At 42.4% G+C, this 25,994-nt stretch overlaps 1 protein-coding gene across 8 annotated transcripts in view; it reads right to left on the reverse strand.

The window, feature by feature from the left end:
* The window catches only part of ENO4 (enolase 4), a 32,271-nt gene extending 13,077 nt beyond the window's left edge, over positions 1–19,194 (reverse strand). The window contains exons 1-8 of one of the 8 annotated variants that reach the window (XR_014526634.1): positions 18,484–19,194; positions 16,817–16,945; positions 13,581–13,771; positions 12,526–12,668; positions 8,701–8,870; positions 5,663–5,794; positions 2,465–2,530; positions 1,614–1,670 (exon numbers count right to left, since the gene is read on the reverse strand). Coding sequence is in view for 7 of the 8 variants with exons in the window: in XM_083504958.1 (XP_083361084.1) it covers positions 1,614–1,670; positions 2,465–2,530; positions 5,663–5,794; positions 8,701–8,870; positions 12,526–12,668; positions 13,581–13,771; positions 16,817–16,945; positions 18,484–18,666 (1,071 nt within the window). In the remaining variant the exon portion in view is untranslated. The other 7 variants (XM_083504958.1, XM_083504959.1, XM_083504956.1 and 4 more) reach the window with 7 other exon arrangements.
* Positions 19,195–25,994: the final 6,800 nt, after the last annotated feature.

Genomic DNA, 25,994 nt, shown 5'->3' on the forward strand with positions numbered 1-25,994 from the left:
TGCCCCGCAGTCCACAAATAACAACACTCTGGAGGTCCTGAGCCGCAAGGTGGTTAAATTGGTCTCAACTAGGGCCAGGGCCTTTTCAATACTGGCCCCGACTTGTTGGAACACTCTGTAACAAGAGACCAGGGCCCTGCGGGACTTGACATTTTTCCGCAGGGCCTGCAAGACAGAGCTGTTCCACCTGGTCTTTGGTTTGGACTCAGTCTGACCCTTATGTTTCCCTCCCCTTATGGTTTTGATTTATGGGCTACTGCTAAAATGAGGCTGCTTTTTAAATTGTATTTTAACCCGTATTTTAATTATTTTTGTTGTTGTTGTTTTCTTTCCTATTACGTTTTATTGTAATTTTATTGGTGTTAGCTGCCCTGAGCCCGGTTCTGGCCTGGAAGGGCGGGGTATAAATGAAAATTTTGTTGCTGTTGTTGTAAGAAAAGTCTATGTAATTATCAGTTATGTGCAAGTATGTGCTACTTAGAGTAGACCCACTGGAATTAATAGTGCTAAGTTAGTCATGTTCATTCATTTCAATGGGTCTAACTCTGAGCAGAACCAATGTTAAATATGATCCAGTATATTTTTATTTTTCACACTACATTTTTCACACAATATTTATTTAGTTTCCTCTCTTACCTTATAAAAATGGTTTTTAGCAACGGTTTAAATAAAAACACATCCATTTAATGTAATCGTTTATTAAACATTAAATCTAAGAGTATTACAGAGAAAACATTTTTAAAATGCAATTGTACACGTAAAAATTTCCACTTAAATTTACCTGCTCTTCTCTCCCTACCCTGGAGAGCATCCGCTCCTCACCATCCAACCTACATAACCCATATTTGTTCATACATACATCCTCACAGGGGCACTGCTAACTCCCAGTCTAATTAATAAAATACAATAAACATGTTCTACATTTTATGCTTTTTATAATTTTATGATGTTTTAATTATTGTAGTGTGCATCACTATGATATTTTTATTGAATTGGTTGTTTTAGGAATGCTCTTATAATAAATAATTTTTTAAAAATCATTCCTATCCAAATTGGGCTTCCAATTTGGCTATCAAAAATAAGTAACTCTTACTGGTACTGGATGGTTTCATATTCTGCTTTTGAACACATGACTGAACCTAGCTCATAGGCAGTGGATGCACCACATTTTGAGTCACTAGAATACCTAGGAAATCGCAACCCGTGGACTGATACAGATCCAAGTAATAGGATCTAGAGACAAAACCAGCATGACTTATTTGAGCACTATGCTGCCATCATCACAGGAGTAACATTAGTTCCAGGTTTAAGAGACAGTGTGTGCCTCCATTTCCTTCTTCAATCAGTGTGAAGTGCAGTAGGAATTCCTACAAACCTGAGCTTCTAATGGTTGATATAATTATGTCAGAAAGGCTGGTTGATGGAAAGCAATCTTCTTTTTCTATTCACAATATAGTATAATATAAATCTCTCCCAACAAATAATGGTACACAAGTCTCAATACATCAAGGGCCATCACACTTGCTAATAAACCTATCACCTTATGATTCTAACAACTGTTTTGTGCAATAATCCGCTCCTCAAGTTGAAAACTATTGTTATTTTTTTCTTACCGGAGCTTTTTTTGCAGCATCCCGTGAAGTCTTTTTACCTTCTCCCACAGAACTAGGCTGTTACAAAGGTTTTAAAAATTTGTTTAGAAATACCAACATATATTCAGGAAAAATAGTAACCAAAAAATTAGCCATCTTTTAAATACTGTAATAGCTTCAAAGATATTATCCAAGATAAAGGTTGGGTATAGTACAGAACACAGAGTTTGAAACAGAATGTATTTATTGCAAACTGACAACAGATATCCAAAACATCACTATGAATAAACCTCCCTGATTTTGAACAGATTATTTGCAGCAAACAAAATGAAGCACATTGATGACTTTTTTCAGAATTTAGGCACATGAAATATAAATGACATATATAAAAGTACACCACATCCTAAGGGCATCTGGAGAGGTTGTATTTGTCACAGCAAGTAACAGATATGTGTCAATAAATAAACGTGAACCGTAAGCCAATGCAAAAGCAGCTAATCATTCATTCTATTGAAAAAAATTTAATAGACAACCTGGCACCTGCATAGAAATGTGAAAAACAGACACAATAGTAACTTGAGTCCCTAATTAAATGGGTCTCTCCATGAGTTTGAGGTGGCTTTCTTGTTTGGTCTTCCTGGTGCATAAATGAAATAAATGATTGCCATACTGTATAAAAAGATAATGGGTTTGATTTACTTCTGGTGGCTTTTACTTGAAAAGTTAACTTGTCAACCAGGGCAACAGACTGGACTTGTGTATACCTTCTGTAAAGCAAGGTATATATGCACACAAACATACACATAAATATATACATAAACACACACACACTCCTGAAAATACAAACATGATTAATTTATAACTTATCTTACCACGTTAGTAGTTTGACTCAGCAACTTCATTACTTCTCTCTGAATATCCACACATCTTTCTACACCCTGCAAAATAAAAATAAAAAAATCCAACAGAACCCCTATTAAAAGTAATTGCCCTGGCTCCCATCCCAAACTCAGTGACAGTATGTGTGTAAGTAAGCTTTAATCAAGGCTTACAGCAATTTAGGCCACACTACAGCTGCAGATCACCAAAGGCAGTCCTAAAAGTTCATGAGTGAATGAAAGCTAAGAAGTCTTTAAAAGGGGGGGGGGGGCACAGCCCTCTACCAGTTTCTAAAAGTGAGACGTGGTCACTTGCGACACAAGCCTCTCTCCCAATGAGACTGGTGGCACACACTTCTCCAAATGGGGCATGGGCCTGTTACCAGTGATGCAGGCAGCACTGAGTTCTCTGTCAGAGGTCAGACCCTCTGACTCCTCCAGGTGTCCAACCGCCCCTCCTGACTGGTTGATGCCTTCCCCCATTGCTAGGGAATTCCTTCCCTGTTTGTACGGGCTTGACAGGGAGCCAGGGGCAATGGAGCTCGCGGCATCACGCCCCTTGGTCCACTCCATGCTGTTGACATGCTTGCGCTCTCCTCTTCCTCTGACAGCAACTGCCACCCGTCCCAAAGTAGCCAGGCTCACAACAATTACATTCTGAAAACAAGTGACCTTTTCCAAAAGTTACTAGGTAAAGGTAAAGGGACCCCTGACTGTTAGGTCCAGTCGTGACCAACTCTGGGGTTGCGGCGCTCATCTCACTTTACTGGCCGAGGGAGCCGGCGTACAGCTTCCGGGTCACATGGCCAGCATGACTAAGCCACTTCTGGTGAACCAGAGCAGCTCATGGAAACGCCGTTTACCTTCCCGCCGGAGTGGTACCTATTTATCTACTTGCACTTTGACGTGCTTTCAAACTGCTAGGTTGGCAGGAACAGGGACTGAGCAACGGGAGCTCACTCCATCGCAGGGATTCGAACCACCGCCCTTCTGATCAGTTACTAGTATGCTCATTAAACTGCAGATATTCACTTTAATAGACATGTTCCAAGTTGAATGAGAAGTGGAGAAACTGCAACACCAGTGGCAATGTTCTGAGTGGATTAAGAGTATCTTAAATCCTGCCAAGTAGGTAAATCCAGGTATTAGCAGGAGGGAAAGCAAGTATGAGCATAAAGAACACCTCGCATGGTAGGCAGGGTATCAGGACTACAACCAGCGAAAAGTACTAGCCAGGCACCTACTAACTTCTGAAATAATACTGCTTTATTCAGGTATTATCATTCAAGCTCCATGTCCTTGAAAAAATGGTCTTGTCTTTCACTTTATTATTATTATTATTATTATTATTGATTAGATTTATATACCACCCTTCATCAAAATATCTCAGTGTGGTTCACAAGACCTTGAGTTGTGCCTTGATTTTGAAGAGGATACAAGATTATCATCAGCTGTGCCAACATGCAATTATACCTGAGTTAATTTTGTTCACACACATGATGTGAAATGGAATGAAACATTTGCTTTAACCATTTTTTCCCCATTTAGGAACTGGTAATTGGGGATCTCTGCCAATTCCCACCTGATTCAAAAGAAGATTACCATATCTAATTAAATCTCTTTCCCATCTCACCCACTTCATTGCTCTCAGTTGTTCTGTCCATGAGTGTACCTTTATACATCCTTAATCTGAGAGGAGTGAGGTGGGATTGAACAAAAGTTGCCTGGGAAGGTGATTTGACAAAAACATTAATCTATGAAAGTGAAATTTTAAAACTTATCTTCAAGGTATTTGGAGTCATCATAATAATGACCTTTCAGGAGAATAACTCATTCGTTCTATATGAATGTGATGTCTCATTTTGTGAAAATGAAATGCCTACTATAACACAGAACACTGCTATATCTTTCCATTGTCAATATTACTCACAAGAGACACATCCACGGGCAACTTCTCAGGTGTAAATGAATGGGTCTTGTGCATTAAAAGCACAGCCATTTATTACACACTTCCATATGCATGTTTCCTCCATATACTTATAACCAACTCAGAAATGTTTTAGATTCAGTGAGGTAGCCGTGTTGGTCTGATGCAGTCGAAATAAATAAAAAAGTATTTGTCCAGTAGCACCTTAGAGACCAACTACCGTATTTTTCGCCCTATAGGATGCACTTTTCCCCCTCCAAAAATGAAGGGGAAATCTGGGTGCGTCCTATGGGGCGAATGCAGGCTTTCGCTGAAGCCTGGAGAGCGAGAGGCGTTGGTGCTCACCGACTCCTCTCGCTCTCCAGGCTTCAGGAAGCTATCCGTAAGCCTTGCAAGCCTGGCGGGAGTTCCCGTGGGCTCGCAAAGCTTGCAGGCGGCAGCCTGCAGCCCGAAGCACGGGGCGCCCTCCAGAGGGCGCCCCGTGCTTCGCGCAGGTGTCCGCAAGCCTTGTGTGCCCGGCGGGAGTTGCCGCCGGGCTTGCAAGGCTTGCGGATAGCAGCCTGTTCTGGGGGCTGGGGTCGGGGGAAGCTCGGGCTTCCCCCGCCTCAGCCCCGCGGCTGAGGGGGGGGGAAATAATTTTTTTTATTCATTCCCCCCCAAAAAAAACCTGAAGAAGTGTGCACGCACACGAAAGCTTATACCCAGAACAAACTTAGTTGGTCTCTAAGGTGCTACTGCACAATTTTTATTTATTTATTCAGAAATGTTTTGTTATGTTTACGGGCCTAATAACATGTTCCATTAATGATGTGTTTAGCAATCATATAATAATAATAATAATAATAATAATAATAATACCACCAAGCACAGAGACACCAATGAGACTTTTTCCTTGTGCTAATTGCCACATGGAGTGGATGATTTTCACCTTTATCACAAGTGGAGAGAGTAGACTGAAACCACATACTTTATTCCTGAGGACAATGCCCTCTTCCCACCTAATGCCTGGTATTTAATATGTGTAACCCCACATCATCAGAAATTATGCCACGATTGTAATAAGTAGTGAGGCAGTAAGGCTTCAATCCTACACCCTGTTCACTCTTACTCCAATTGAAGACAGCAGGTATAAGCGTAGAGAACGGGAAGTTGGATTATGCCATAAAAAAGCAATTAACTTCTTACAGGTTGATTAAAATATGGCCAAGTGCTTTTTAATATTGTGTTTTATTATAAACAAAAGGGAAAACAGTTGCACATGGTACCTGTTTAACTGGTAACCAGTGTGGAGGTATAACCATCACTTCTTTCAATAGATTCAGTTTTCCAGGTGATGATTTTCCACAACTCAAAACTGTTGCCATTGGAAGTGGCAAAGCCAGTTCTTTAGGCGATTCCTGAAGTGGAAAAAGTCATGTGGGAACTATTTTAGGCTTCACTTTGAAAATTATCCGGAACAGAAAAATGATTACATGTGCCCCCAAATACTATGGACTGCTGGAACTATAGATGCAGCTTGATTGCTCCATATTATTTATTTACTTAATTTTGGCATTTACATGCCATCCCATCCCATGCAGTTCCCTGGGGGGCTTAGTTGCTGGTCAACAGCACAACCCCCCATTAAATTAAGTAAGAGCACACTAAGCATGGGGCAGCATCGACTACCTGGACGCCTTTAGAATTAAAACAAAAGGAATTAATTGCTGTCACAAAACATGACACTTGCATGTTAGTGACCAAGGGCACAAATTTGCACAGCAATACAACGGGTGATGACTAAGCCCTGGCTCCAGCACAGAGATATCTGCCAGATTCATTATGGCCATTACTATGGATTCTGGTGGAAGAAAGAGCACAGAGCTAAGCCATACTTGTATAATAAATGTACTAGAATATGGTTGCGATACAAACCACATCAACATTGAGCAAAAGGTTCCGCAGAACTTAGGCTGCACGTATGTCTGGATGACTTCATAAAACTTAGGGAAGTGCTGGGTGAGATCCCATGGACAGTAATACTAAAAGGAAAGGGAGTTCATGATGGCTGGGAGTTTGTTAAGAGGGAGGTAGTAAAAGCACAATGTCAGGCAATACCAATGAGACGGAAACATGGAAGGTGCTTAAAGAAGCCATGGTGGCTATCTAAAGAACTTTTAACTGAGTTAAGATTAAAAAAGGATGTGTACAAAAAATGGAAAAGGGGGCAAACCACCAAAGAGGAATTCAAACAAATAGCCAGCACGTGTAGACACAAAGTCAGAAAAGCTAAAGCACAGAATGAACTCAGGCTTGCTAGAGAGGTTAAAAGCAACAACCAAAATGGTCAAAGGCCTGGAAACGATGCCTTATGAGGAACGGCTAAGGGAGCTGGGCATGTTTAGCCTGGAGAAGAGGAGGTTAAGGGGTGATATGATAGCCATGTTCATATATATAAAAGGATGTCACATAGAGGAGGGAGAAAGGTTGTTTTCTGCTGCTCCAGATAAGCGGACACGGAGCAATGGATCCAAACTACAAGAAAGAAGATTCCACCTAAACATTAGGAAGAACTTCCTGACAGTAAGAGCTGTTCGACAGTGAAATTTGCTGCCAAGCAAAGTGTGGTGGAGTCTCCTCCTTTGGAGGTCTTTAAGCAGAGGCTTGACAACCATATGTCAGGAGTGCTCTGATGGTGTTTCCTGCTTGGCAGGGGGTTGGACTCGATGGCCCTTGTGGTCTCTTCCAACTCTATGATTCTATGATTCTATGATTACTTCTTATTCCTATCTTGAGTGAGAATTCTGGATGCTGACTTCTGGGGTGGCGCCATTGGCAATGGCGGACTCCCTCTGATCTGGAGGGACTAGCTCCACGCGAAACAGGTCTTTTCCGCTACGGCGAAGCGGGGACCCTTTCAAAAATCACAGGCAGATGAAGCCTGTGACCATGGGACTCGGCAGGCACCTTTAGCGCCCCCCCAACCCGCAAAGGAACCCACTAATGGGCTCCGGAGCGAAGAGGGGGAGGTGGCGCGGTGCTGAGCGTCAACTGCTTCTTCCGTAGAGTGAAGCTGCACAGCCGTTGCCGGAGAACGCTGCCTTTTTCCTGGACAATTTGGCTTCTAAAATAATCACCCGTGAGTACTTAAATCTCGGACAATTGGACTTTAAATAAGGACTTGCGAGCAGAAAGGAAAATTGGACTTAAAAGTTTACTTCAATTTGGCACTGAAACGGGAAGGTCTAAACAGGAAGTCAGCTGAGGGAAGAGGATGTTGCTGAATCTGGGGCGCCAGAGATGGAGGGAGCTGTGGCCCAGCAGGATCATGAGCTTTTGGATTTGACAAATGAAATTGGAAAAAGCCAGATTTGAAAAGATAAAGTTTGGTTTGGTTTGGAAATGGGGGATTGGATAGACCCCCCTATGCAGGGATGTTTGGACTTTTCGAGTCTGGCAATGGGCCGAGAGATGTTTGGGGTCGTGGGGGCTCTTAATTTTGGAGGGACTTTGAAACATGCTCTTAAATACCATATGGAGTTTAGTGTGGACTATGGAAAAGGGGCTGATTTGTTGAGAAGGGTCAAAAACATTGTTAAGCTGGAGTTCCCACGAGTGAAAGGAGCAGGAGACAAAGGAAAATACAGTCATAAATATGAAGAAGAGCCGCGGAAGGGACATGGAAGAGACTTAAGGGCCTCGGATACAAGATTGCCAGGTTAATGCGCTAGATTGACGGGATAAAAAGGACTGACAAAACCCGGGACCAGGAGGAAGGGACGTTGGATGAAGATTGGATTGCCTTTATTTTCTTTTTATTACTAGGATTGTCTTATAAAATTGATGAATGTTAGAAAAATGTTGGAATGAAATTACTTGGCTTTAGCAAAAATGTTTAAAGAATTATGTAAGATTATCATACTTATGAGAAGTTGGTAAAAATAAGACTTAAGTTTTAAGCTTTAAGGTTTTTTATAGTAAGATAAGATTAAAATAGATTAAGGTAATGTAATGACAGACTATTATGAAATGTGGAAAGGATTTGCTGCGACAATTAATAACCAGGATACAAAAAAGGGAGGAGGAGGAGGTCAAAGAAAGAAGGTAATGACAGTTGAGGATTTGAGAATGATGGATTTGTTTTTGAGTGTTTGTGGTGTAATTTTATTTTTTGAACTTGTATTGTTTGATGTGGTTTGTTTTTTCTTGTTTTTTCTTTTTCTTTTTCTGCTTTGTTTTCTTTTGTAACTCTAAAAAATTCTCAATAAATATCATATTAAAAAAAGAGAGAGAGAATTCTGGATGCTAAAATCCAGACAAGTACCTGATCATGTTTCAGCAAAGCGATATGTAAGTACAAAGGCATGTCACGAAGAGCCGCAGCAGTCTTTGCAAAAGCAAGAGATGTACACCCAATAGCCATGCTACCCATAACTACAGGTTCCGTGGGTTCTGCAGGAGGGATTGGCTTCTCCAGCACAGACAACTTCTTTGCTGAGAAAACAAAAACATGTTTATAGTTTTCTATGGACAATATCAACATCATAGGGTTAAGTAAAATATGGCTATGAAGTCAATTAAAACAAAGAATCTGGGCTTCTTATTCTAGATCAATTCTATTGGCGACAAAGACAATGCTCCAGAGATAGGTGTTTTGAGGACTGCCATCTTAACCCCTTATATTAAGACACTTCTTCTAACGAACTTTCTAACACTAATCTCCTGTTGTGATGGAACAGGACTTTGAAGCATTTTGTTTGTAACTAGGCTGTAAAATGGTTGCCCTTTATGTTGAAAACTCGTGTATATAGGGTTCAAAAAATTGCAGGAAGGTGAAACATGCAAGGGATACTAGTTCGGGAAGTTTTGCATGGGAACCTGGTAATTAAGGAGAAACAGAAACCTAACCAAGACTCTTGTCCTCAATGGGAGGGGGTAGTTAAAATATTCCATATAAAAGTTGAAGAGTTGCAAGAAAGAAAAGGGGCTTGAATTAAACTGTAAAATTAACTTTTTTTCTAAAATAATTTCGGGAGCAGGGAATTTGGTCTGAGACCTTGTTATTCAACTCACCCCTGCCAATTTGCTACCAAGCTAGATTCACGGCTTTGCTACTGGTATAAGAATCCCTATACAGGTGGCGACCATTTACGCATGTCCAATTAGCACTCAACTGCCGACGCACAGGTCTTTTGCACCCAGAAGAGGGAGGAATGGGGGCAGAACAGGGCAGGCTTATGTGTGCTCCGCAGACACGTGCTTTGACCCAGAATACAACAGCTGTGGAAACGGTAATTGCCAGTGAAGTTCTGCATCTAAGAAACCACCTCTCCCCCCTACATCCCATGCTGGTCACTTAGATCTGGGAAGAGAGATCTGTTGGTGTTTATAGCAAAGCATGTAAACCATGCTGTGACTTAGGCACATACTCTGAGAACTGTGGCACCAGTTGTCTGGAATTCATCTTCCACAGATGGGAAACAAGCCTCCATGTTGTCATGTCAAAAACTTTTCGCCCAGCCCATCCCAAATTATTATATGTCTGCAGTTTTCAATAAATAAAATTTATGTTTTTTTTATCTGCTTTACATTTATTTCTCTACACCATTTCCACACTACTGAATATAGGAGCAGTTTATAAACCAATTAATTAAATACCACTCCTCCCAATATAGACAGGAGCTGGACCGCTTAAAGTGGTCCAACAGAAAGTTGAAGCTGTTGTTTAGTCAGGGAGTCAGAGGAGTCAGAGAAGAATAAACGTCATCCACAGTGGCAATAGTGAGAGGAAGGTGGGGTTGGTTTGGCTGGTTGGCTTGCCTTCTTTCCCTCTCATGATGCGGGCTATAACCCATGCTGTCACACCTAACCTTTAGGCTTAAATCACATCTGTTCTTAGACATAAGAATCTGATATTTTGACCTCTGCAATAAAGGCTTGTTTCAGTCTCGGATAGAACCCTTCTCTTTTATTTCCTTTTCTCTTCCATTGCTTATTATTATGCCCTTCATCTACTAGCACCCTTAGATCCAGACTTTCCAAAGAGCGTTTTATATGCACAAAACTTAAGAATCCAGAGTAGATTTTGAAAATTACTTGGCTCTCACTTGGACACCTTAATAATGGCTGGATTTTTGAAGCACAGAGCTTAGCAACCATAAACTCCCACTGTGACATTTATGTCCTCAAGTCCTCAAATTCTTATCATCCAATGGCTTGCTTTGACTCTAAAATAGGAGCTGGCATCTTTTGAAAATCCAGCACTAGTTGTGGGTGCTGAGTGCCTTTGAAAGCCTGACCTTTTAATCCAAGCACTTAACAGAACTTTCGAACAGCAGAACATGAAAGCTGTCAAGTGCAGCTATGGAACTCTATGCAGACACCCAACTTAAGTGTTTGAAGAACATCATATATTTGAAGCACATCATATATTTGATCTTCCTTAGGTCTGGAATGCACAGCAATGAGTGCATTATGAGTGAGGTGTCAGGCACGAAGCAACAGGCTGTTCTCCAAAGTTTCTCAAAAATCACCTTTATTCTCCATAAAATGACAAATTCTACTCTTCAGAAGTTCAACTTCTCTATAACGGCTTCTATTGAGACTACTGAAATTCCAGTAATTAAATATTTACTCCCAGAAAAGTAAAAATGATTTTGTTATATTTGCTAAGAAATCAAGAATGGCAATTAAAATTATCAGTGAGGCAAATGCAGCAATACAAACTTCTGCTACAGTACTACTTTTAAGCAAATTTAACTCTGAGCAGTGTTTTTGGTACAAAATGGGGTGCCAGTACTCATGACCTTCATAAAAATGCCATGGATGCTGGCATAAAATGGCTGTCATGAGCTGCTACAAAAGGGGTGATGGTACTCCATACTGGTGAGTACTGTCAGACAAAAAAGCACTGCGAGAATCATGAAAAATACGAAATGTTAAAGAGTATACGAATAAGAACACTTTCTTCTTATCATGAACAGGTCACTGCAATTATGCAAAAAGGCAATAAGAGGAGAAACATTTGACACATTTCCCTCGAGTTAAACAGTCAATGGGTGTTGCATCCTTAAGACTCTTGCTCTCAAGGGGTCAGTATGATCTGGATGTTGTTTCCATTAGTGGAACGTTACTGAACGTTACAGATAACAAGTGGCATGGCCCTGGCTGGCAACTAGATCAGCTAGCAGTTCAATTTAAAGCCAAAGGGTGTGGCTAGGAGATACCCTAGCCCCCTTCCACTGTGCTGTTTTCCTGCCGTGCCAGATCCCATTAAACAAACATAAACTTCACAGCAGGTGTGCTGTTCCATGTTCCTCTATTAAACTGATTCCTAATAAAATGAACAAATCAACATGAGACAACGGAGTGCATATTCACATGTCAAGACAAATAATGCAGTCTGATACTCAGATAAGGCATTGCCCAAGAAAAGACAGCTAGGTATCCAGATCAAGTGTTTCCCAATCTTTTTCTTTTGTTTTGCCTATGTGATTCCCATTTTGAAGCATCACATAGCAACAAAGGCAAGCAAGCCACCCACCCACACCTCAATCTACAACTGCCATGACTTTACTTGGGATCATTAAGTCCAGTATGCAGAGTGATATGGGGATATGTTGAAGGGTGGAGAATCCAGGAAAGCATAACGGGTTATATGCAAAAGCTTTATTTATTTATTTATTTATTTTTTAATAACACTTTATACCCCTTCCTATAATAATACGTGGCTTACTCAAAAACAATAAAAATGCAACATTGATAACATTTCAATAACATTTCATAAAAATGTGATAGCAGAAGCATGCTTTGAACTACCCTTCCCTTCCACAAGCTTAGGTAAGAAAGTCAATGTGGGTCTTTATCCCAGAAAGGACTCCTACTTGCAGAATAGAACTTCACCATGCTCTCCTCCCCAGGTGGCCTCCCAAATCTGTTCTGGGAGTTCCGCCAACCCTCCAGAGAAAGATTTGGGTTGGGTGTGCAAGGGGCATGTAGGAAGAGAAGACGGAGGGGAAGTTCCATTACACAACCAGAAGTTGTAAGAACGGGACAACTTCATTGGATACAAGCCTGAGAGCCATGATACCCATTTGCTAAATGGAACGGGATGCTATCTACTTTATAGATACAAGGTCTATTCTATAACCTGCTTTGTTTGGCTTTTTTTTTCCAGAAGGAGCTGGGGCAGCTGAAGCACCAGAAGCCTCTGCTTCCTGGATTTCTTTCTCTTTCTCCTTTTCAGCTTCCCTTCTTTCTTCATCTGCTTCTGCTTTCTTTCCAAAATATTCACTGTAATAAAAGGAAGCGCAGTAACCGCTGGTTGCTTTAGTACTTCAAGAAACTTCTTGACACACGCAAGTCAGGGTACACTGAAATTTGTTACCTTCACTTCTATAAATAGTAATACATTTCTGATAAAACACATAACACAAAATTAGAGAGGTATTTTGTATTTGCCAGGGGGGGTCTTTAACTGTGTAGTTTAGATTTGCAGAAAATAACTTCTAGGGAGTACATGAACTCAGAGAAACCCAGCACGGGAAAGATGTTTCCTGGTTGCTAGGTAAAAAGGAAGGGCAAACTATGGAGATTCTAAGGACTACTAGAAAATAAGGCAGAAGCAGATAAAGTACATGAAAGGGAAACAGCAGCTCTTTCGGACCCAAGGTATTCCCATTGCCTGGTGTCCAAGCAACTCATCTATCACAGCTCTAATTTTACTCCTACCTATCAGTGGCTTTAGCCCATGAGTGATCATTTCACTAAAATTGCTTAGAAGGGTACCTGCACATTTTGCTTAACTTTCTAGGAGGGCTTAGAGACTTACTTTTTTATTTAAAATAAAATGGCAGCAGGCTCTGACACAGTAAAGTTTTTCATGGGTTCCAGGCTGGTATCCTCCAAGGTAGATGATAATTTTATTTACAGACTAAGCTTAAACTCAATCATAATCTGCCTCCAGACCACCAGACTGTTATGGTTGAAGCACAGCCATTTCAAATCCTCAAGTATGCCACATGCTGGTAAGCACAAGTACAATCCAATACAAGTCTGCTCAAAAGTAAGTCCCACTGAGTGCAAAAGGGCTTACTCTCAAGTATAGAATTGCAGCCTGAATTACAGTCTTGTAAGTGCAACATAATGGATTTTCAAAAGAAATGAATTGCTATATAACATGCAGAATAAATATGAGAAACTTACCCTAGAAGTTCATCAGCTTTATGCTGGTCAGTAGGTTGAAGGCCTATGAACATTTCATTCAGTGATTCATTTATCCATTCAATTGCTATCTTTATAGATTCCTCTCTTTCCCTTTCATCAGCATCAATTGCTTCTGGTGAAGCATTTTCAAGAATTTCAGCATGAGAAGAGATCATGCTGGAACAAATCCTCTGCAGAACAGTATTTAAAAATAGATTCACCATTGAAATTTCACATAATAAACACTACATTGAAATCATTTTGTGCTAAAGGTTTATTTAAGCTTTATTTCTGATGTATGGAGAGGGTTATCACTTTCACTGTTGAATGTTATAAACTCCACATGTCAAATCTTTTGACAAGGTATTTAAAAGAATTTTATTGCTAGAGTAGAATTCTTCACAGCTCCTTTCATTTCAATTTTGTTTAGTCCATATGCTTCTTTGACCATGTAAACTACAATGTTTATATGAACTTCTGAATAATGCAAATGCCTCTAGGTTATATTATTAGAAAATCGTAGAGTTGGAAGGGACCCCAATGGTCATCTAGTCCAACCCCCTGCAATACAGGAATCTAAACTAAAGCATCCATAGACATCCAACCTCTGCTTAGAAACCTCCAATGAAGGAGAGTTCACAACCTCCCAAGGATGACCGCTCCACTGTCAAACAGCTCTTCCTGATGTTAAGTTGGAATCTCCTTTATTGTAATTTGAAGCCATTGGTTCGAGTCCTGCAATCCAGAGCATGAGAAAACAAGCTTGCTCTATCTTCCATGTGACAGCTCTTTAGATATTTGAAGATGGCTATCATATCTTCTCTCACTCTCCTCTTTTCCAACTAAACATACCCAGCTCCTTCAACCATTCCTCATAAGGCTTGGTTTCCAGGCACTTGATCATATTAGTTACCTTCCTCTGCATATGTTCCAGCTTGTCAATATCCCTTGTGGTGCCCAGAATTCTAGGTGTGGTGTGACCAAGGCAGAAGAGAATAGTACTATTACTTCCCTTGATCTGGATACTATACTTCTATTGAAGCATCACACTATTGGTGGTGGTCCACTAAGACCCCAAGATCCTTTTCACATGTACTACTAGTAAGCCAAGTGTCCCCCATCTTATATTTGTGCATTGGTTCTTTCTGGCTAAGTGCAGAACCTTACATTTGTCCCTACTAAAATTCATTTTGTTAGTTTAGACCCAGTTCTCCAATCTGTTAAAGTCATTTTGAATCCTGATTCTGTCTTCTGTGGCATTAGCTACCCCTCCCGGTTTGGTGTCATCTGCAGACTTGATTAGCATCCCCCTCATGGGCGTAGCCACGTTTATTGTTATGGGGGTCCCAAAAAGTTGTTGAGCTTTTTTGGTGAGATCACGGCTAAAATTCCACCTAAAAGAGGGCATTACAGGGGGCAAGCTTTTGTTAGGGGGCAGTTAATTGAGTATTTTTTTATGCTTTTCCATGATTTTTGAGGATTATAGGGGGCAGCTGCCCCCCCCCTTGGCTATGCCTATGATTCTTCCCCCCGCCCAATTTCTTCATCAGTTGTTTATAAGGACGCTGAACAACAACGGGCCCAAGACAGAACCCTGCGGCACCCCACTTGTCACTTTTTTCCAGGGTGACGAGGAACCATTAATGAGTACTCTTTGGGTTCGGTCAATCAACCAGCTACAAATCCATCTAACAGTTATTTATCCTTTGATTCTCTATTGAATATACCTTAATATTGAATACACCTTAATATATATTTTTGAAGAGCAAATACACAGAAACACTGGGTGTCTTCTGTCCTTCCACTCATGCCATTTCTGTTACCCAAGTGAGGGATATGTACTCATGGAAGTGTAAACTTGGGGCTACCCCTCCCATGATCTCAAGTGGCACTCTGTGAGGGGTGGCAAATTTGCATCTAGGTACAGTCCACACCTCCCTGCTTCCTCCATGGAGCAATTTCTTCAGGAATGCAGAAAAGTCCCCCACCCTACCCCCGCACTTTCGTTCTCCAGATCATACTTGTTTTCTGGCTTCTTTACTTTCCCTCTCCTTCCCTGCTCTTTCCTTCTCTAGTTCACCCTCCCTTGTTTCCGGCATTCCTGTTTCTCTCTCCTCCCACCCCTGTTATCCATCTGCATTTAGTCCCCCTTGCTTCACCACAGCACTTCTCCTCCCCATTTCACAACATCGTCTTTTCCGTAAATCTATCAAGCCACTAACCCACAGAGTCCTGCTCAAGTGGCACGCTGCGTGCGCAGCTGCCTCCTGATGGACAAGCTCCCAGCTTTGCAAGACAGCAGCCACGGTTTCCAGTAAGCCATGGTTCAAAGGCAAGACAGAGGTCAGCCAGCAGAATGGAAAGAGGCAGTGGGTTTTGAGGGGGGTGAGATGAGCCCTATCCCACAATCACAGTACCTTCTCTCCATCCAAAAAAACATTTCAGTTAACAAAAAAAACAAACAAAAAAACCTCAAAGAGGATGCAAAGCAGGACTGAAGAGGACTGGCCTGGACCTCAACAGAAAGGCCTAGAAGGCTGCATTTGGTCTCTGAACCTAATATTCCCTGCCCATGCCCTAACCCAGCACTCTTAACAAACCACAATTCCCAGGGGGGGTGCCATTTTCTGGTTCACCTCAGGCAGCAAAATGCCCTGGGCCAGCCCTGTGTAGACTTCACTGTTGGGTGTCTCATCCTTATCCTTATCCCTCAACCCTAGTGAAGACATTTTATAAAAAGTCACAGCAGACAAGACCCTTCCAAATTTCAAAAGGGTGATAGTATGATGTCTAATTTGCCCCTAAACTTTTTTTACACTCAGGATCATGGTGCACAGGCAAAGGAAACATTACCACTTTCTACCATGCAGTGGTCCTGAAGAAACGCTCCACCAAAATTGCTACCAGCCCTAGGACACATTAATTAGATTCTGTTCACATTAATAGCATGAGGGGGGATTTTCATCAAGGAAAAAAAGTATTGGAAACCCTTCTCCAAGCACCATGGTCCCAATCCTGACACAGCAGCTAGTTAAGGGGGAAAACACCTAGATACGTTAAATGCCTTGACACATTTTATTTTGGGCCTTTTGGTTTCATCATATTGAGACAAAAATTGGCAGGGGTTGACCAGTGTCCATATAAGCTCACGGACAATGTTATTTGCAGGCAGCCCTCAGTCTGGCAGACAGATATCTCTGGATCAAATAGAGAATTAAGCACATAACAGTTCATACCTTGACACAGTTCCTAACTCGGCATAACACTTCCACTTCTAACGTTGGCCGACCAATCCCATCAAGCACCTTTTTCCCAACTAATTTGGTTATCACTGGAGGCTTTGATAATTCAGAGAAGTAGTTTGCCTGGAAGATAACAATTATAGCAATTATTTCCCATATATTTAAAATGAGATTTCTATTCTCCTAGTACACAGTCGTCTGCAGTGAAACTTTTCCCTGACATTTATCAGACTGCTCATTTAGTAGTTCCTGCACCCATGGCTTGGGATCATACCTATTACCAACAATATTATCTCCTTTCTTTTAAAAATCCTAATGGTACCCTCTTGGCTTTCACTAAATCTTCTGGAGTATGGTAAACTGTAATGATACCAGTTCATCTGCGATGAAGTCAAGGATGGATCACAATAAATTCTTGGATTGTGCCACTGACATTGATTCTGCAGGATCCTAGCCTGCCCTTTGGACTAGCAGGAATTAATACAGGGACCAGCATTTTCCCTGACACACGCTAGTATAGGGCATGCTGCCTGGCAATCAGGAGAAATGATCGATCAGGAAGCACTCCAAAAGGCACTATGATGTTTTGTAGTGATGGTTGAATTTCAGAGGTAGAGGTCCACAAATATTGGCAGGTCTTGGTAGCCTGCCCAAATGTGAGCTTGCTGTGACATATATTATTATTTCTGCTTCCGATGACATATGGTATCATAAAAAGTATGTTCGTATTTTCTAATTCCCTCTTTTATTACCAATCATTTAAATCACATTTTCTAGTGGGCTTAGTGCATTATAACCCTTGTTCTATTAATATCCGAATTAACACTGAGATTATGTCATAAGATTACCATTTTACCAATGGGAAACAAAGGCAGATCATGACATTTACTGTATATGCTACAGTATATTGTTCAGAGGAAGTTCATAAGATTATACACCATGTTCATAAGATTATACACCAACTTACAGTCATGTGGCATGAATCTCATGAACATCCTCTTTACAATAGACTTGCAAATTGTACAGGATGAGAACCCTTCTACCTCCTAAGTGTGCCTTGCTCATCATAATGCAGCTGACAGTACAAATTATACTGATATGTAGCAATGTTAGCATATGCTAACCATTCCCTGCCCTATTTACTTCTATGTTGACCTGCACAGGATTGCTCTGCAAACAAATTTATTATGGCACGGGTTTTCATGTACCAGAGTGCACTCTTCACATATGATGATGCAGATTTCAACCCATAAAATAAATATTTTGGTGTTTAAGGTGCTGTCAAGGCTCTCGGTTGTTGTTTACTTAAGCAGTAAATTTGCAGCCACTATATCCCCACTTAGCTAGGAGTAACTCCCCTTGGATTGAATGGGGACACACAGGAGCTCAGTGGGACTTGCCTCGGAAATATCATGGAGAAGCTCGCCCTGTAAAGGGCCAAAATACTACCATGCAGATGCACACACCAGGAACACACGACCTGCATTAAGGTCACTGGGAGTTCTGCACTCCCACCCAGCCTGTCCCACACCTAAGGCGTCTCCCGCCGCCCCCCCTACTCCCGGTGCGCGTGCGCACCAGGCACACATCGCACCATCCTCCGGTTTGGGCCAAAGGCGCATGCGCAAGCGGGGGTGCCGTTACACAGGGGTCCGGCTTACCAGGTGTCCGTAGAAGTCCTCTGGGCGCTGGTAGAACATGGCGTTGAGCACCTCCTCCAGGCGCTGCGGCACTTCGTTGCTGCGGTAATACTCCGCAGCCTGGCGTTTGAGATCAGTAATGGTGAACCGCCGCGGCTGCTGCTGCTGCAGCTCGCCCGCAGCCCGGTTCCCGCAATACTCCATGTCTCCTCGGAGAAGCGCCGGGGCTCCGTTGCTAGGAGACGGAGCACGCGCGCCTCCCGCCCCGAGATTACCGTGTTCTCGCGGGATCGCGTTCCTCTCGTTTCTCCTCCTCTCCTCAAGTTCTTTCCTTCGGGCTTCGGTCGAATAGTTGTGCCGAATAGTTTAGCAGAGCCCATTCGGAATCCGTCAGCCCCGACTTCTGAGGGAGGACCACGACGAGGAGGTTCCTGCTGAGCCCTGTTAACGTCTCCGGCGCGGCGCCGGCTGATTAGGTTCCTCCGGAGATTGAATAAACTTGGGACACGGCGGGTTGTAGCGCCACCTGGTGCCCAAAGGCGGGAAGCGCAGTCGAGTCTTTGTCAGCTCAGCCGGTTCCCTGCCTTCACCTGGGACAGACGCCTCTGTGCGCATGTGTGTGTGAGAGAGAGAACGTGTATGAGAGAGAGAGAGAGAGAGACACCCTCCTGTCATTCCGCTCAGGCTTGTGATTGCATTTTGGTCCGTCCCCGCAACCAATTCTGTGACCTTTTGACCAATTTTTCAACTGCTGTTTTTTGCCTCCGATTCTGTTTTCGTATGTGCGTCGCTTTTCCATTTGCTTGCTCCCTGTGTTGTTTTTCCTAACTTTAAAAAACAAAAAACACTTATTTCCCTTATTTAGCCCTGTTTTCTCTCCCTTGTCTCGGTACTTATTTGTCTGGGACTCATGCCTTCTTTCATCAGTGCTTGCAGCCCAAGCCTTCCCCCTTTCATGTCAGGCAGGGAGCAGCCAGAGTTTTTTTCTTTCAACTCCACACTACAGGGAAATCATCAGGAGGTGCCCCCAAAACGCACTGCCAGGTATTGCTGTACCAATGGAGCCCCACTTGGACTTGGGGGCGATGGGGGAGCGGCAGACAAAATGGCAGTTAAGAGCTCTGCACCCAGCTCTGGACATTCTTTGGCTGTTTCTGCTACCACAGCACACAAGTGTGTCCTTGCCTGTTGAAATCTTTTCCAGCATTGCAGAGGGCACATTATATGGGAGAGCTTCCTGATGTCCTTTCAAGGGGCCTCCTACATGGACAAGTAGGACTCCTTTCAGAGGAGGATACTGCATCCCAAGTGCAAGGGGCCTTGTAGATATGACATCATCTTCCACCCATGAATTTTCTGGTTTTACAGCATCCCCTCTAGCTATTACCTTGCTTGCTTCTGCTGCTGGCCAGCCTAACATACCTGGTATTGGGCAGCCTCGTTTATTACCAGCAGCTCAGACACTGCAGTTTTCAACCTGAATAAGGGAATCCTTAATGGGGGGAATTTCCCAGTACCTGCATGTGCTACCCATGCCGGCTGCTCAGCCAGTGATACCGCCACCTGCAGCTGCTGTCACACAAGCTGTTCTATCCTTCCTCACCATTAGCCATGCAGCCTGAGGCTCATGGGAATTGGACTCCCCACTGATATCTGCAACACCACAGGCTCCCTGTCACTCATTTAGAGACACTGAGCAAGCCAGACAGGTGCCAGCTGGTCCTGCAAGGCTTCTTACCTGCTCTCTTCCTTTGAGTGACTCAGCCACCCAGAGGAGGCTCAGTGAGCCCCATGGTCCTTGCTGCAGTTCCCACAAGGAAAGGTGATCCAAGACAGGAGCAGCCTCAGCATGACCTCTCTTTGTCTCCTGTGCTTTCCCTTTGGGTGGTGAAACAGCCTTGATTAGGCCCAGTGGGCTTAATTCTCCATGCTGCTGAGACTAAAGTAAAAACCAGCATAGGCAGTGGTTTTTACTGCCATTAACTCAGCAGTGCCATTGTATCCAGCCTTGTAGCTAGCAGGGGCCTCGTTCTTGTTTGCTCCTCTTGTCTTTGCACAGCACCACAAGCCACATGTTTCCCCCACTTAGGCCATCCAGAGGGTGAGAGAGAAGCAGAAGCAAACCCCTCCTGTTCCGGTTGAGTCACTCACATGTGCTAAGCAGCAGCCAACCATACCTGCCTTCATGAAACTCCATTCCATTTCACTTCTGCTGGTTTTCCATTTCCCCGCCCTCCGGTCAGCATCCCATAGCCACTGAATGTGTTCTGGGGTTTTTTTGTATTTTGGAGGTTTCTCACCTTTGGCTTTTTCCTAAATATTTGTTGTCCTTCTGCAAAACCTTTGGGTTTCCTCAGACCTCCTAATATGCCCTTTTATGCAGGGATGGTGTTTTGTCTAAAAAAAAGTTTGAAAACAGGAAGTGGTTTACCTGTATCATGAAAGCCCTCCTGCAGCTCAGCTTCCAAAAATGATAAGCGGCCCACTCCAATTTTCCAAAGAAAGGATCAGATTAATAATAACAATAACAACAATTTTTTATTTATATCCCGTCCTCCCCGGCTCAGGGCGGCTAACACCAAATATAAATCACAATAAAACGTAATAGAAAAAAAACAGTTAATTAAAATACGGCTTAAAATGCAGCCTCATTTTAGTAGTAGCCCCTAAATCAAGACCATAAAGGGAGGAAACACCAGGTATTCACCCGAGACAGCTATCCATGCTGGTCCTACATGGGCCACCAAAAAAGCCAAAGGAAAATTTATATACCAAATCCCATATAAGGTGTCAGAGTGAGTCTAAGCCGAAGGCCAGGCGGAACAGCTCCGTCTTGCAGGCCCTGCGGAAAGATGTCAAATCCCGCAGGGCCCTGGTCTCTTGTGACAGTGTTCCACCATGTTGGGGCCAGTGCTGAAAAGGCCCTGGCGCTAGTTGAGACCAATCTAACCTCCTTGAGGCTCGGGACCTCCAAAGTGTTTTTTATGGACCTTAAGGTCCTCTGCGGGACATACCAGGAGAGGTATGATGGTCCTAGGCTGCACAGGGCTTTAAAGATCAAAACCAGTCCCCTAAACCTGACCCTGTACTCCACCGGGAGCCAGTGCAGCTGGTAAAGTACTGGATGAATGTGATCCCATGGCAAGGACTCCATAAGGAGCAGCGCCGCAGCATTCTGCACCCGCTGGAGTTTCTGGGTCAGCTTCAAGGGCAGCCCCACGTAGAGTGAGTTACAATAATCAAGCCTGGAGGTGACTGTCACATGGATCACTGTGGCCAGATCAGGGCGAGAGAAATAAGGGACCAACTGCTTAATACGGCAGAAATGGAAAAATGCCATCTTTGCCGTGGCTGCAACCTGTGCCTCCATAGAAAGGGAGGCGTCAAAGGTTACACCCAAACTCTTGACAGAAGGTGCTGGCACTAATTGAGCCCCTGCAAGAGATGGGAGTTGGATTAGTTGGACAGATTAAGAAAGAAAGTTTCCCACATTGCTATAGGATCTGGCTTCATTCACACATCATAACAAACCATGGTTTATTATAGAAACTGCTGTGAGTCTTGGACTCATTTGCTCTTCGCTCTCCTCTAGCAGAGCAACAAAAAGATCAGAAACTTTCACTTCCAGTTTTGATTGACAAGCTCACTTCATAATTCATGGTTTGAATTTGGCCTATTTTAAACAAACCATAGTTAATAAGGGAGGTTGGGGGAGGTGGGAGACACACTGTGCTCCTTCTGGAGTAGTTTGTCTACCTTTGATCTCCACCCTGCACTCAGCTCTCACCTGTGACTCCTAGAAGCTGTCAGCATGCATCAGAAATAGCTTTGACTGGCTGGCTAAACAAGGTGAGAGTAGCCAATGGGTCTCAAACCTTCAATGAGCTAGGGACTTCCCTTGAATGTGAAGACCAGCTCTGACAGATTGAGTAAATGAGACCAATAGCGGGTCCAACAGTCAAGAAGGCAGTTTCTGCAAGTGCTGTAGGGGCTCGTCAACCTGAGAAAGCAGCACATCTAGGAGAAGGAAAACTGTGATCCTAAACCTCCACTGCCTTGCAGTCTCTTTGGGAGAAGAAAAGGCCAAGAAGTAAACCCTACACAAATCTGAAGTGAAGTCCCTCAGAGGGTTGGGTGGTGCCTTGTACGTCTCCTTCTGGCAATTCCTGCAGCCAGTTTGGTCCAAACACACTGCACTGCTTACCTTTGAGCCACATCAATGAGGCCGAGAGGGGGTTCTTGTCATCTGGGCAGCCCAGGACCTCCATCACACTGCCCAGGCTTGTACCCCGGGGAGGTCACTTCAGTGCTGCAAGTTAAGAATAAACAGATTTATTTGTTTTCAGGTTGAGATTAAATGATGAACTGCAGTTAATCAAAAACAGAACTATTTGCAGATACCCACAGAGGGATAAGGAAGGGAATACACTTAAACCCAAGGCTCTCTGTGGTTCATTCTCATCATGATAAGCCATGGTTTAGTACAATGTTCAAACACAGCCATAACATGTTATTTGTTTTACTCTGTCCCTTTCTACATTTGCTCTTTCGTTCAACTGTGCAAAGAGGTATGCTATAACTGCATTTCAACATTTGAAGCTGTTTATACACATCACAATAAATTAGGCACTGTAATGTTTTCATATGAAAATGGTTAGTTCTTTCTTCTGTGTTGTCATTGAACCTTGATGCATTGCCTTCCATAGACCATTTACTTGAACTTCTGCTGTCTTAAACATTTCCATCTATAAAATGGGAATAACTTCGTAAGGACTATTTATTGTTGCATACAAGAAGGGCTACAGAAAAATCCAGGGTTATACTTAGTTATTTATGAAGTTTGACAATATTCATAAGCAAGCTTTAAACTGCTCTTTTTTGTATAAACTGCTTATTGCAGAAAGCTTTAGGCATAGTTTGGTTAGAGATGTGTTCGGCCTTTTTTATTTTTGAACACAAAGTGTACTGTTTCTCAAGACTTCTCAAAGGTTGGTTATGATCTTTATTGCTATAAATTTTCTAGCAAGTACCTCTTAGGATCAAAAAAAGACTCTTTGAGCAACAAAATTGCTGAAGATTACCATCCTGAAAGGGACACAGATTACAGCTTGCAAAATGTCTAGGAAGGATAAAGCAAGCAAAAGCCCCACCTGACTTTACTTCTGTATTTAAAAACCCTTTACTTTTCATGAAAAGAAACATTTCACAATCTAAATGATCACTTTTAGCCTGCAATTTCCCATAAAAAACTTTCACTTTGTTTCTTTTTTCATTCGTAATGTTGTTGAACTAACTGAAAATTGATACACTTAAAATGCTGTTAGCTGTATACTTCCTCAGATCTAAAATCAATGTTTGTGAACCTCCCTCATTGTGTGCTCACTTTGGTGGGCTGGGAAGTAATGAAGAAAAATCTTCACTGAATCATTTTCTTTTCCTTTCACATCCTTTCTGAAATATCACAGTATCTCTCCAGGGAGTTAATCCCTCCTCGTGTCTCTGTATTCACCAAAGAAGTTTCTAAATTGAAAAGACATTCCTTAAAGGAGGTGCGATTGTGATTGCAGTGTATTTCTACATCCCATGAGATCTGGCTAAATTGTGGGAAAGTCTCCTGCGACATCACTTTCAGTTCCATATGTCTCCAGATAAAGTGACTGTCTCAAACTTTGGTTAGTTTCATTTCCTCTAAATTGGGTTATCCTTAAATTCCTGCTAGATCCCCAATTCCAATTATGTGGAATTCACATTGAATTGCAGTTTGGAAGGAACTGTTATGCTTCCCATTGGAAATTTCATTTCAAAGTTACATTTTTGATAATGGGGCAGCCAAGCAATCTGAGACTGCACATGTGTGACAATAATTTCTCCTCTGCCCTCTTCATGCTTTTCCTGGTTCTGGGAGACCAGGGTAGCTTGTCACTGCAGGAGAGGAAAACATCTGTGCCTCTTCACTCATCTCTGCCTCTTGACTTCCCTCATCCCACTCTCCTGCTTCTTCTTCTTCTTCTTCTTCTAGACTTCTCTCTGCCACAGACTCTCCCTGCTCACTAATCCCTGTTACCTCTTCAGCTTCCAACACCTTCTATTTCCAGTCTTCTCCCTCGGACCACTCATTGTCATCCCACCACCATTCCCCAGGCTCTGAGCCTTCTTCCCTTTAGTATTCCCCAGCTGGCCCCATCCCCCCCCCACATCATTCCTCTGTGTCCAACCAGTCCCTGACACCTTTTGATATTCTCTAGTCAGTTCCGTTTCTTCCCTTCCAGCCAAACTGGTCTGCAAACTCCAATAATTTGCAGGCTGGGGGACTGCACTACTGCTGTCTTCCCCTTTGATGCCTGCATGTGTTTGAGGAAAAGGTGTAACTTCTTACTGTATGACTAGTACCTAGACAGCAGCATTTTGATTCGTTTTCTCAAGAAAATGAAGTTGCACTTAAACTGCACAGAAACAGCTCAAGGCTCACCAGCTACAGAGTAGTCATACCTGTGCTGTTGCATTTAGTGTTCTTTTTAAAAATGATGACTACATAAAATTTATAACATGGGGGTGGTTATAACTTTGCATTAACATAGCATTTCTCCATAAAATATTATCAGGAGTAAGGGGTATTTAAAGAATATTTTTTCCTGCCAGTTAGTATGAGATGGCCTTCCAGCTTGATTAATGCTCTGGGATACAAAAAAACAACTCAGACATAATTGCTTAGTGTTCAGTACAACTCCCATCACTAACTTCTTAGCTTATGGGAAACCAGCAGCAATTTCCCCCTAATCCATTTGGAGACTGTAGTGTGTACATTTGTATGTGCTGTACAATATAGGTTATTTACATAGTAAGAGAATGATCTCAAGTCTCACTAGGATTCTATTGTACTGACATTATGAAGGAGCTGTTGTAAGCTATCATGTCAAGGCTTACTTAAAGACTTATTAGTTCAAGGATCATTGACACAATAGACTATAATGACTCTCTTGGCAATGTTGTCATTTGTTGCGTTAATGGGCTTGCAGACTATAAGCAATTTACATTTTGTGCATGTGTGTATGTTTCTATATCAAGTATTGCTATGCCTATGCAAAACTCATAATTTAATCACAATTTCAAAATGGAAGATCAAGTTTAGCTTAATAGAATGACAAAACTTTTTGACAATGCTATGATGAAATATTAAGATACAAGCAGTAACAAATTTGGATGTTTGGCAAAATCCACGCTGTTTTTTTCAGATGAACTCATGCTACGTTAAGGTAAAGACAATAAAATATTTTGCATCCTGAATTATTCGTACTGTGGTTTTTGAACCAGATGTTAATATATATTCTAAAGGTTTGAATAGCCATTTAAAATAATTGTAGGCTGCAATCAGTCATTCACTTACCTGGGACCAAGCCCCATAGAACTCAGCAGAGCTTGCTTCTGAGAAGACACACCTAGGATTACAGTTGTGCTTATTGTAACCTAACTATGATAATATTGAAATTGGTGACTGGAATGAGACTTGATACAAGTCTTAAGATCTCCAATAG

The sequence above is a fragment of the Podarcis liolepis genome (assembly GCF_965112155.1).
Source record: "Podarcis liolepis genome assembly, chromosome: 5".
Taxonomy (NCBI): Eukaryota; Metazoa; Chordata; class Lepidosauria; order Squamata; family Lacertidae; genus Podarcis; species Podarcis liolepis.